The 12,616-nt window shown below is 39.0% G+C and overlaps 1 protein-coding gene across 1 annotated transcript; it reads right to left on the bottom strand.

The window, feature by feature from the left end:
- Positions 1–8,303: 8,303 nt before the first annotated feature.
- On the bottom strand, positions 8,304–9,245 carry LOC118796876 (olfactory receptor-like protein OLF3). Its single transcript, XM_036556019.1, has one exon. The coding sequence runs from the start codon at positions 9,243–9,245 to the stop codon at positions 8,304–8,306; it is 942 nt and encodes a 313-aa protein (XP_036411912.1).
- Positions 9,246–12,616: the final 3,371 nt, after the last annotated feature.

Here is a 12,616-nt window from a genome sequence, read left to right as displayed (position 1 = left end):
TTCTAAAACTGACCAGCATTCAAGGAGCTGAGTTTAATCTGGTTGTTAATGGTATCAAAAGCTGCACTAAGATCTAATAAAACCAGAATAGAAAGATTTTCTGCATCAGCACCCAGCCTGAGGTAATTCATAACGTGAACCAATGCTGTCTCTGTACTATGGTTAGAAGGAAAACCTGACTGAAACTTCTCATATAACTTGTTTGATATTAGATACACATTTAATTGTTTGAAAACAACTTTTTCCTAAGACTTTACCTAAAAAAGCTAAGTTTGAAATTGGTCTAAAATGATTTTGTATCAAAGGATCCATGCTACTCTTTTTTTAGCAGAGGCTTCACCAAGCCTCTGTTTAAAAAGTGTCTGGAAAAACATCTGTTGACAGAGAACAATTTACAATAGCTAAAACATCATTGTGAACACAATCAAAAAACATCTTAAGGAAGTAGGAACAGGCTCAAGATCACATGTGAACAAGCTTAGCTTGTTTACAACAGTTGTAAGCGCCTGATAATTGATAACAGAGAAAGATGTCATTATTGATGTAAATTGCTTTTCAGGAACCTTATAGGAGCTTGTTTCAGCTGGCTGAGCTATGCCCTGCCTTATTGGGTCTATTTTATTTCGAAAATTAATTGCGAACACTGTTCATGTTTTTGTTACTCCGTTGGTCTGGTGGACCCACCACATTATTGTTTTTTAACCTCTTTTTCTCCAGGGTATATTTTGGTTTGTCTATTTGAATTTACATGACCAAATCGTAAGGCAAATTATTTAGTAACTGCATGAAATAAATGTAAATTTTTATTTCATTTTTTTTTTTTCGTAAAAGCTCCTCTCAAATTAACAGAATGTGTTTTATGATCATACACATATTGCTATATGCTTACAATTTACTGCTGAAAGCCAAAAATCTTAGACACACTGTTTTGTAAAAATAATTTTTACAGAGCAGATCACGGAAGAGACGCCATTTGTTTATAGTTTATAGCCCAGATTTGTGGAAAAATGGGTTGACTTTCAGTAGACAAAAGAATTGTGAGTTCAGCTTCTTCTATTATAAGGGTTTAAAATTACATTACCCATATATTTGACTGGAAAGAAGACAGTTACAGCTCTCATATAACACCCACTTTTTGAATGTAGCTTATGAAATATGAAAGTTATGAAAAATATGACAAAGTGCTTTTTGGAACCACCGGTTGTCTCAAGGAGTTGAAGAGGTTAAATCAATACAGCCATAACAGTTAATGTAAATGTAAGGTGGTGTTATTACCTGTTAAGACCAGTAGGTGGCGATATGCGCATTCACCGTTACTCTTGTTCCTTGCTGTGAAGTTGCTTCCCTATAGTCACAGTACTGTTTTGTTGTGTGAAGGTGAGCCATGCTGATTTTTTGTCTCTAACAATACCTTGTTAACCCTTGGAAAATATCAGTTTCTGAAATGTACAGGAGTTGAAAAACATTTCCTGACCATGTCATGTTTGTGGCGAAATTCAGCTTTGTATGTGTTGTCTCATGAAAAAAGAGTCTGTAAATCAAAGAGACTAGTAATAGTAGCTATGTAACTCATTCTGTCCAAACCAGTTTTTTAAACTGAGCTTTTTTAACACAGTACGGTTTTGTTCTGTGAACATGAAAACTGCTGCTTGTTGTGACCCAACCAAGAGAAGTCTGCTAATAAAACAGTGCCGCCAGCTGATACACGACAATTTTGCGCTCCCTGGTTCTGTTCATTCCATCAATACACCATGCAGATCCTTGCTAGCGTTGAGCGGCATGAGAGGAAAAGGGCTACATCTTTGGTGCCATGACCCAGATGTGGTGTGAAGATCAGTGTGGGTGCAGCTTCTGCAGGCAGAGTTGTTTCTCTTGGACTGAATATCCTTTATCTCACTTTTTTTCTAACCCTTTTTAAAATTTTGTTAATGGGTGAAACTGTGTCTTAGGGGAAGTACTTACTCTCTGGTACTTAAGTGTTAGAGAATATTGCTGAAGGTTCCCTATATACACTTTGTTGAAAGACTAAATAATGTGTTCTTTTTTGTTGTTTAATACTGTTTTACTGAAAAACTGAACTGTGTTCTACTTAGAATTTGTAATAATATTTATTTGTGGTTTTTTTTTGGTCATCTGCTCCAAGTGAATTCTAGAATAATACACATTCACAGTTTTTTTTTTTTTCCCGAAGAGATTCATAGCAGCCTAGCTAATGTACTACTTCTCACTCACACACTTAGCAGCACAAAACTTTGTTTAGCTAACAGGATAAAAGGGGGACAAAAGAAGAATGCTGTGTGCTTCTCAAATAACCCCTCCCAGGCTAGCTCCCACAAGTGAACCCTTTCCCAGTACTCCCTGGTTGTCAGTTGATTCAACTAGAGTTCCTCCTAGCCAAGGTGAACAGAGTACTGGCCAAGTAGTGGAATTAGAAATGGAAGAAAATAATGCAATGTACATGCCAACCCAGACATATCCTCCCCCAACACCGGGGCTCATGAGTATGTAAATGTAAATGTATGCCTGCTGTAATACAACACATTCCTCAGTATAGCTTTATACAAACATGTCAAGTGAAGAATGTTCTTAGATAGCTGGATCAGGGATATAGACACTGGTGGTCCTAGACACTGCTGGTCTCCCTCCTCATCTCGCCTTTGCCACAGTTGTATGACAACTAAGGGGTGAAGCGAGAAACCTGAACTTACCTGCCCATAAGCAGACACCAGTAAGGGAATTTGATGAGCTGAGGTCTTAATATAGCGATGCAGAGACATATGTGGATCTGCTGTGTCTGATCCACTCAGACCAGCACAACACACACTAACACACCACCACCCTGTCAGTGTTACTGCAGTGCTGAGAATGATCCATCACCCAAATAGTACTTGCTCTGTGAGGGTTCATGGGGGTCCTGACCACTGAAGAACAGGGTAATAGGGGGCTAACAATGTATGCAGAGAAACAGATGGACTACAGTCTGTAATTGTAGAACTACAAAGTGCACCTATGTAGTAAGTGGAGCTGATAAAATGGACAATGAGCGTAGAAACAAGGACATAATGTTATGCCTGATCAGTGTATGCTATTGCACTGGAGGCTGCTTTGCATGCAGTTGAGGAATCCCAGAATGAAAGATACCCCCTCCCAGACCGTGATGTGAAGTTGATTCATCAGTGCATTCGGGGTTTAAATGATGAAGTTTACTTAAGAATAGTGCCAATGAAGTCAAAATTATCATCATTTAGAGAACTCCAAGCAGAACTATGCAGTCTAGCTCATGAGACTAGGAGGTTCCAGACCCAGGCCAAATCCAAGAAGACAATCGGCCAGGTTCATGCACAAAAAAAAGAACGTAGCCCAAAACAAAAACCTGAGCCTACTGGTAAACAAAAGAGTTGTCAGAAAAGGCTATCTTGTGAAAAAGCTAACCTTAAGCCAAGAAGAGCAGTTGAGTAGCTCAGTTGGAGGCCAAGTTAGCTCAATCTAGTAGCCCATTAGTAGAGCACAAGCAGACACCAACTAAGAACTAAGAACAGGTTAGATTTCATCTGTCACCAGTGTGTGAAACCTGGTCATGTTGCATATTATTGCAAGGCTATTTTGCCAGGGCAGGCGCAAGGCCAAGCAGTGAGTGGTGCAGAGACTAACCAGACTATGAACACCTAGAACCTGTGGTCACTGGGGCAACCATGGGTTGTCAGCAAAGTCCCCCTGGTGTTTATGCAGCTGTCACTCAAAATTCTAAAGACACACCACTTGTGGGCCCCAGTAATGAAGGAGAAGTGACTGTGAATGGAACAGTATGTCGAGCTCTCTTTGATGCAGGATCTCAAGTCACAACTATCACTGATAAGTTTTGGAAAGAACACGCCCGGCTTTGTTCACAGAGTCTCAAGCCCAGAGATGTCCCCATAGAGGGAGCAGCAGGCCAACAGGCTTCACATTATGGTGTGCTCCATTTCCTTGATACTACATTTAACAATGTCCCAGCTTTTGTTGTTCCAGAAACAGAATACAGAACAAGTGTCCCCTTACTCATAGGCACCAATGTGATTCATGCTTCTAATTCAATTCATGCAGCTGCATTTTTAGTAGAAGGTGTTTTGGGAATGGCTGGTGAAGAGAGCAGTCAGACAGTTAGACAGAGTTTGAGCACCCTGATTCTAAACCAATAGCAGAATCCTTTCCAACTATCTAGAGTGTTGTCCAGCTGAAGAGATGAGACGTACAGCTCAAACATATGATATCCCGACACAAACCCAGCTCACCTATCCAACTCACGCCAAGCCCATATCCAGTATCAAACTCCACTACATCCACTCCAGCAGGTGTTTCTGACAGCTGTTCTTATGTGGTGAAGCGTCACTCAAACTAGACCTCCCCAGATATGGCAGTTCAGAGCAAGATCCTGTGGCTTTTATTGAAAGATGTGAGGAGTATCTAGCTGTGAGACCCTTCAGTGATCCAGAGATTTTAGCCACTTTGCCATCTATTTTATCAGATGAGTTGGCCACCTGTATGCACCGACATACTACCTTTTGGTCTAATGCTGCAGCTACATTCCAGAGTTTGATTAATTCTGTGCTTAAAGATGTCACAGGCTATACTGATGACATTGTGGTCTATTCCAGCTCTGTTGAACAGCACCTCACCCACCGTCAACATCTTTTTAGCCTGTTGGAGAAAGCCAGTCTTACCCTCAATCTCAAAAAATGAAATCTTTTACAAAAATCTCTCATATATCTCGGTCATATCATCTCAGGTGAAGAAATCAAGACAGAAGCAGCCAAAGTCCAAGCAGTGAGGAACTTCCCAGTGCCTCGCAATGTCAAAAAAGTGCAAAGGTTCCTGGGGCTCGCAGGTTGGTATCACAGATTCATAACCACTGTGCAGCACCACTCCATGCCCTGAAAATGAAGGGGATTGTCTGGGAATGGACCAGTGACTACCAACAAGCCTTCGATGACATCAAAACTGCTATGATAAAGGCACCTGTCTTAAGCGCTCCTAATTTTAACATGTCCTTTAAAGTACAGACCGACACTAGTGAAGTAGGTTTGGGCGCAGTCCTCACACAACGCTGGGATGGAGCTGAACATGTAATTGCTTATGCTTCATAATTGCTGAATAGTGCTGAAAAGAACTATTTCTGAAAAGGAGTGTCTAGCAGTTGTGTGGGCTGCAGTGCCTTGAAGGGTGACATTTCGGCGTGTTCACTGACCATGCTGCTTTGACCTGGGTGTTCAACCAGCCTTGACCATCCTCAGATCTCACAAGGTGGGCCATATGTTTGCAAGCAGTTGATTTTAACGTGCACTACCATAAAGGGAGATGTAGTCCCAGACTCACTCTCTCACAGTATGCTTGTAGTTGAGCCCTGTCTCCTAGCTACTCACCATTCTCTTTCTCAAGGCGAAGACTTACTGATTACCTGGGAGGAGATTGGCAAACATCAGAAGAAAGATCCTGCACTTCAACCCTTATGGCAAGCCACAAAAGATACAGATGAATCCCCCAACTGCAATATGTAGAGCACAATGGGTATCTGTTCCGAAGCAGAATTAACACCCAACAAGGACAAATACTTAAACTACTAATACCCACCGTGTTAAGACCAAAACTCCTTCTCTTTGCCTATTATAATCCCCTTAAGCAGTGATCTTGGTCGCATGCAAACCTTGAGGAGGTTACTCGATGTGGCTTACTGGCCTAAAATACGCAAACATGTATGGATGCACTGCAAGCAATGCACTACCTGTTAATGCTTCAAACCAACATTGTCCAAATTATCAGGGTTACTGCAATCCACACCTGTTGTAGAGCCTGGCCATATGTTAGGTACTGATCTCATAAGTCCGTTTCCACACAGCAGCAAGACAAAGAACATCTGGTGGTAGTCATTGATTACTGCAGTAAATGGGTTGAACTATTTCCCATCCATACTGCCCGAGCACCGCGATTCACATCTCAGTTGTTAGACACCATCTGTAAAGAGTGGGGAGTGATACAGAAACTCACTGCCGCCTATCACCCACAGACTAATTTAACCGAGAGAGTGAACCAGACCTTAAAAACCGTGACTGCATCCTTTGTCAAAGATAATCACTGTGCTTGGGCCGCTGGATTCTAGAATTCAGATTCGCAATAAATTCTGCTTGGCACAAGAGCACTAACCAAACAACGGCCGAAATTGCTTTAGATACGCAAGCTCAAAGGACCATTAAAATGCCTTGTACAAAAACCACCCAATCCTGACCAGTCTGCATATGAGCATATCGGACTCTACTGAATAGAGTTAGAGCCAGTATAGTTAAGACACAGGCCCGAAAAACGAGGTAGTACAACACTCACCATATGAGCGAATGCTTGACACACCAGATCAACATGTTATTTACCATGTTGAAAATATTCAAACATTTTACAGCTTGGTAAAGCCTTCTCTCATGGTAATTACTACCCCATCCACTATGTGGCAGTACTGCGGTGGGAGATCAGTTTACAAGCCAAAAGGAGATCAATGACGTAGCATTGTAGGCTTAGTGGAACTGGTTGGCTCCATGCCTCATTGCTGTATTATGAAGACCCTTGTTTGAGGAACCTGTAGGTTCATATACTCAATATAAGTTTGTTATTGTTTAATTATAGGTATATTCAGATGATTTTTGTGTATGTTTTATTCTCATGAAGGCTTGTTCTGTTTTCTTTTGCAGAAGGGTTCTTTTTTTTCTTGTCTTTTTGTTTTGTTTCTTTCTCTCTTTGCTCACCCTACCAACAAGTTGCTCCTCATATGGACCTTGTTTGTTTCGTTGTTTGTTTGTTTATTTATTTATTTATTTGTGGCTTTGATGCAGCTCAGGTATCCCTTTTTGATTCTGATAACATGTTTACAAGGTCATAACTGTTAGTGCTTGCCTGAGTTAGGCCATGCATATCATAACACTCCCATAGCAGCACTCGTCTGGCCCCTTTTGTATTTGGGGTTTGATTGGCTTTCAATCAAAAAGTGGGGGCGTGTCTAGCGGATGACTAGTAAGTGGGAGAAAAGCCGCTGTAGCCAACTTCAGTTTGCTCATAGAACAGCTAAAGCACAGAAGTAGCCTAGAAGTACCTAGACACCAAGCTTGCTCAAGTTTTATTGGCACCCACAAAGCGACCAACAGTCAGTGGGTCAACAGTTGCCTTGCTGCAATGTACAAACTCAGTTCCAAAAAAGTTGGACTGCCGACCAGGGTGTAGGAGTGGGTGCAGTTTATTTTAGCCCATGTTTTTTTCCCATTTTTTGGCTTAGTCAAGGAGTTAGGGAAGACTGTGTGTACATTTGTTTGTTTATTTTCATGTAGGCAAGTTAGTTCTCTAATCCCCCAGCTAGACAGGTTATGCTTGTTGTTTTGGCACATAGCCAGTCTGACATCTGTCCTGTGTTGGTTTACAAAAAAAAAAAGCAGAAAAAGAAAAGAAAAAATAACACAACATGATCTGTTTAAATGCTGAATTGCTCTCTGTTGTGTTCATGTTATGGCTATTGCAAAACCCTTTCCACAGGTCATAACATTATTGTTTTGCACTTTGTGTTTAGTGTGATATATTACACTTGCTTATTAAATATCACACCAGTTTTCGTTTCCTGAGAGTGAAATCGCACAAAAAAGTTGCTTAGAGTGTGATAATGTCAGCTATGGTGCTGACACCATAGAGAAAGATGCCTGTCTTTCTTGGTGACTGCTAAATTAAGCCAAATCACAGCAGAGGCTGTATATTGCACTATAGGCTTACACATTTGCTCATCACTGTTCCTCTTAGCTTTCCCACATTTACATTTCTTTAGGACTGTATTTATATGACATTATTGCTGAAGTTACAATACATGGTTGCTTTTACTTACTTCTCAAGTAATTTTTTGTAAAACGTAACGTCAGAAAACATGACTGAGAGCAGACAAATGATTGCTGACTTAAATCAGACAATGACTCTTAAAAATAATAGTCATTTAAATAATCTGTATGTGCATGTTGCTTCCACAAAAAGTGAGGGTGGATCAAAAAGAAAAAAAGTACAAGGATCCAACTTGGAGAGCTTGATGCTACAAACACAGATGTCTGCTTGACATGGGGGTCACAAAGTTTCCAAAGCAATAACAAACAAATTCAACAGGACAAACGTCTTGACTCTCAACAAACCATAAATGTAAGCATATGCAGTTTCTTAAAAGTCAAGGCAGTATGAAACCACAACTCGAACTTTCCTGCCACAAAAATCAGCAGTCTGTTCATGCAGAAATTGTTTCCAATGTTTAATTCTTTTTATTCATCAGGGTCAACTTTAGACATTATTCTTAATAATTTATTTCTGATCTCTTTAGTTCTAAAGCAGTATACGAAAGGATTTAACAAGGAAGGACCAAGAATTGTCCCAACTCTCAAACCATTTCGTTCCTCCACTGTTAAGTTTAATCCTACTCTAGTCAAAACTACTAGTACAAATATGGGTCCATAATAGCAAACTATGACTATTAAGTGACTAAAGCAAGTATTAAACACCTTCTTCTTACTAGTATTTGAGGTCATTTTTATGACAACAATAACTATTTTAATATAAGACACACAAATAAAGCTGAATGTTCCAAACAGCAAGAAGAAGGTCAAAGCTGTCATTAAATTGAAATATGGATTTGGATCAACACAAGTTGCTCTGGCAACAGCTGCATAATCACAAAAAATGTATTTCAGACTTGAGTAACAAAATGGCAGAGGAAGAAGAGTTCCAGGCACTATAGCCATAGAAGCAGAACCCAGAATCCAAAGCAAGAAAGTGAGCAGAACAGAGCGGGAATTTGTCAGAATGGAATGGTACCGCAATGGGTTGACTATGGCAATTAAACGGTCAAACGCCATGATAGAAATAGTAAACAGCTCCATCACAAAACCTAACCCAAAAGCAAACATCTGAAGAAAACAGGGTAGATATGATATGGTTTTATATCCAGCTAGAAGAACACCTATCATGGTTGGACATGAACTTGTACAGTGTAGCATGTCCACAATTGCTAAATTGCAGATGAAAAGGTACATTGGCTGATGAAGACGTTGATCCAACATAATGAAGCATATGTTTGCAATGTTACTAAGCATGACAAGGATGTAAACTATAAGTATAACAATACCAACAGCAACTGGCTTTTCTAAAGTGTCAAATCCTGTGATAACAAATTCAGAGATTGTGTTTCTAGAAACATTTTGAGCCATCGTCCACTAAATTCTCCAACCTTTATGCTTTGCCTTCAAAGTTCCCAGTATATTGATGTAAAGCAGTTCTTCAGTTTGTACTTTGAAGTTGGTTTATTGACTGATGCCACTGAGGTACAGTGAGCCTGGTATCTATCTGTGTGGCATTTATATAGCTGTTTGCTCATTGCCTTTTCTAATTACGTCTTCCATTTGTTCCCAGTGCACACACTTGACAGCAAACTTAATTTAGTGCTCTGTTAAGATTCTCCAAGGACCAGCTTAGCTTGTTTGACCTCTTGGGCAAACTGCCATTAGATCATACTAACCTTCTGAACATAGGCCTGTATTATTATTGATCTGTATTCTTCACCGATCACATTTCATTATGACGAATGTTATCAAATTCAGTAAATGGTCACATTTGATGTTGGCCTTTATTCATCAAAGTCATGTGAATTCAAGTGTCAATGTAAAAAGAGCACACAAAAGAGCATTCATTTCATCAATGATCATACTCACTTCTTACTCCTATATCAACTTAAAAATACACACGTCTGATTTGTGACTAAGATATCCCAATCTTTATCAATATAATCAATAATATCAATAAAAATAGAACATGCAGATCAATGTATTAATAACTGTGCACATTGTTATATGATGACAGCATGAACAGCTCACAGAGTAGCAAATCCAACAAGGTACTATGGGCCACTTCCCGCAATCCCAGAAAGACTATTAGACCTAAGCTCCACATGAGAAATGTTGAAGGCTGCATAGCCAACAACAACTCTAGCCATTCCATAGCAGTGCAGAGAAAACTCACTAGTCACCACTTGCCGCAACCCCACCACCTACGCAGAATAGGAGCACCCTGATTCTAAACTAAAGGCAGAATCCTTTTCAGTGAACTAGAGATAGTTGGAAGAGTCCAACTCGCCCTCATGATAAGCCACTGGCCACCAAGCCTGACCTCCCTGGAGCTGTCCTCCTACAAGCTTTGTTAGCAGAACTGGAGATGAGGATAATTTCCCCTTAACCTATTGTCAAATCTGTTTTTTGTCAGATCATGGCTGATTTGCTCTCACTGCTTTTGCAGTACCAACAAAAGACCAAATACCTGTTGCAAATCCCAGAGAGAATTCTTATAGACCAGGGGCCAGTATTTTATACAGTGCTTGCTCAAAAATTTTGCCCCTTAGGATGCAGCTAGATTTAGACCACCTCTAATGGAATGGTGTTTGGTGGTACATGGGGAATCAAACCCTCTTTAAGCAGCTGAACGTCCTTCAACCAGTTGTGGCTAACTTGAATTAGGCCATGCATATAATAACACTCGAATAGCAACACTTGTGTGGCTGCTTTGTATATGGAGTGTGGTTGGCTTTCTGGTCGTCAAGAAGTGAGGTTGTGGCTAGTGGAGGACTAGTGAGTGGGAGAATAGGCACTGTAGCCAACTTCAGTTTGCTTATAGAATAGCTAAAGCATAGAAGTAGTCTAGAACTCTACCTAGACACCTACTTGTTCACACTTTATTGGTGCCCACAAAGCGACCAATAGTCAGTGAGTCAACAGTTGCCTTGCTGCAATGTACAAACTCAGTTCCAAAAACAGTTAAACAACAATTTCTGTAACTCTCTTATAACTGCTAACCCGGGTGTAGGAGTGGGTGCCATTTCTTTTGGCCCATGATTTTTTCCCCTTTTTTGGCCTAGTCAGGGAGATAGGGAAGACTGATTTGTACACTTTACGTTTATACTTTATTTTCATGTTGACAAGTTAGTTCTCTAATCCCTCAACTAGACTGGTCATGCTTGCTGTTCTGGCGCATGCCCACTCTGACATCTGTCCTGTGTTGTTTTACAGCAGAAAAGAAAGAAAAAAAAAAACACAACTTGATCTGTTTAAACACTGAATTGCTCTCTGTTGTGTGACTATTGCAAAACCCTTACAGGTCATAACAGTATTGTTTCACACTCATGTTTTTTGTGTTGCACCATGGTCCCAGAGGAACATTATTATTTTTTACTGTGTACTTTTATATAGCTGAAATAACAATAAATCCTCATGAACTTGAAAACTCATATAAATCTTCATTCAGACAAATATTAGTGTGATACACCTGACTTGCTAATATCAGCGCTGTGAAATTAGCAGTGTTTTAGTATCAAAGGCATTTAGCAATTTTGTAAAAGACAGATTATGGTTTCAAAATAAGAGCAAAAAAATCTTTAAAAAAGAGTATATTTATAAAAAGAAACAATGTAATAATTTAAAAAAATAAACATTTAAATTTCTAAGATAATTTTTTTTTGTTCAAATACAGGTCAAAGCAGACTTACAAATCACAGTATTGTTTTTTATTTTTTATTTTATTTTTTTGCGTTTTAACTACTGTTACAATAAGGTTTATAAATGTAGTATTAGAGAAATAGAGCTGGGCTGGACGTTCCTGAATAGCATGTGTCTACATGTATATCCTTAAGAAAAAAATAAGGCCAATTTTGGAATGGTGAAATTACATGTTTTGTACTCAACAAAGAACACATATGCACATTTTAATGCACAATTACTGTTTATTTGCTGGATTTAACATATTGAGGGCAAAATATGACATAAAATGTGTCACGTGCAAAAGTTGTGACAACTTTTATATTTAATGTTTTTTTCCACTTTATTTAACCCAGTAAATAAATAAAAAATATCCAGCTTTTGCAGAAAAAAATGCCATCTTTATGTTTCTTCCCTGTAGAGCATGTTTTAACATTTTCACTCAGAAAATCAACAAAACATGTAATTCGACTGGTGTTTTTCAAACTTATACATTGACTGCATATTTTTATTGGGGGAAAAAATACAACATAAAATGTGGAATGTGCAACATTTATGGCTTATTCTATATTTTATGTTTTTCCAATTTGTTTAGCCCAGAAAATGCATAGAAACTGTTCAGCAAAATCTGCAGAGAAATGCCACATTTAAGTTTGTTCCCTGTAGCTGTTGTGTTGACTTAATAAAACTTCAGCAAGACATATAATTTGACTTGGGGTTTTCAAACCTTTGCATATGTCTGCATATTTTACTATGCAGTGTCTTGCTGCTACTCTTCATAAGCCTCTGTTGTAGCAACACCACCAAATACTGTCTTCCAAGTTACAGAAATGAATGTTCAAATTTTGAGGAAATTTTGTGCAACATTAAAATGACAAATTGCCTATTTATTGTATTTTTTAAACAAAAAGACATAGAGAAGATACTTCTGATGAGCAAGGCACACCTGAAAATAAACAAACAAAAAAACTACTTTGTTAAACATCAATCAAGGAGGCCAATGAACAATTTTTCATTTCTGTGACTTATTAATTCTGTTCCACAAAACTTAAAAGGCT

This window comes from Colossoma macropomum, unplaced genomic scaffold (genome assembly GCF_904425465.1).
Source record: "Colossoma macropomum unplaced genomic scaffold, Colossoma_macropomum, whole genome shotgun sequence".
Lineage (NCBI taxonomy): Eukaryota > Metazoa > Chordata > Actinopteri > Characiformes > Serrasalmidae > Colossoma > Colossoma macropomum.
The sequence above is the reverse complement of the archived record's forward strand: the minus strand, read 5'-3'. Positions and strand labels throughout refer to the sequence as shown.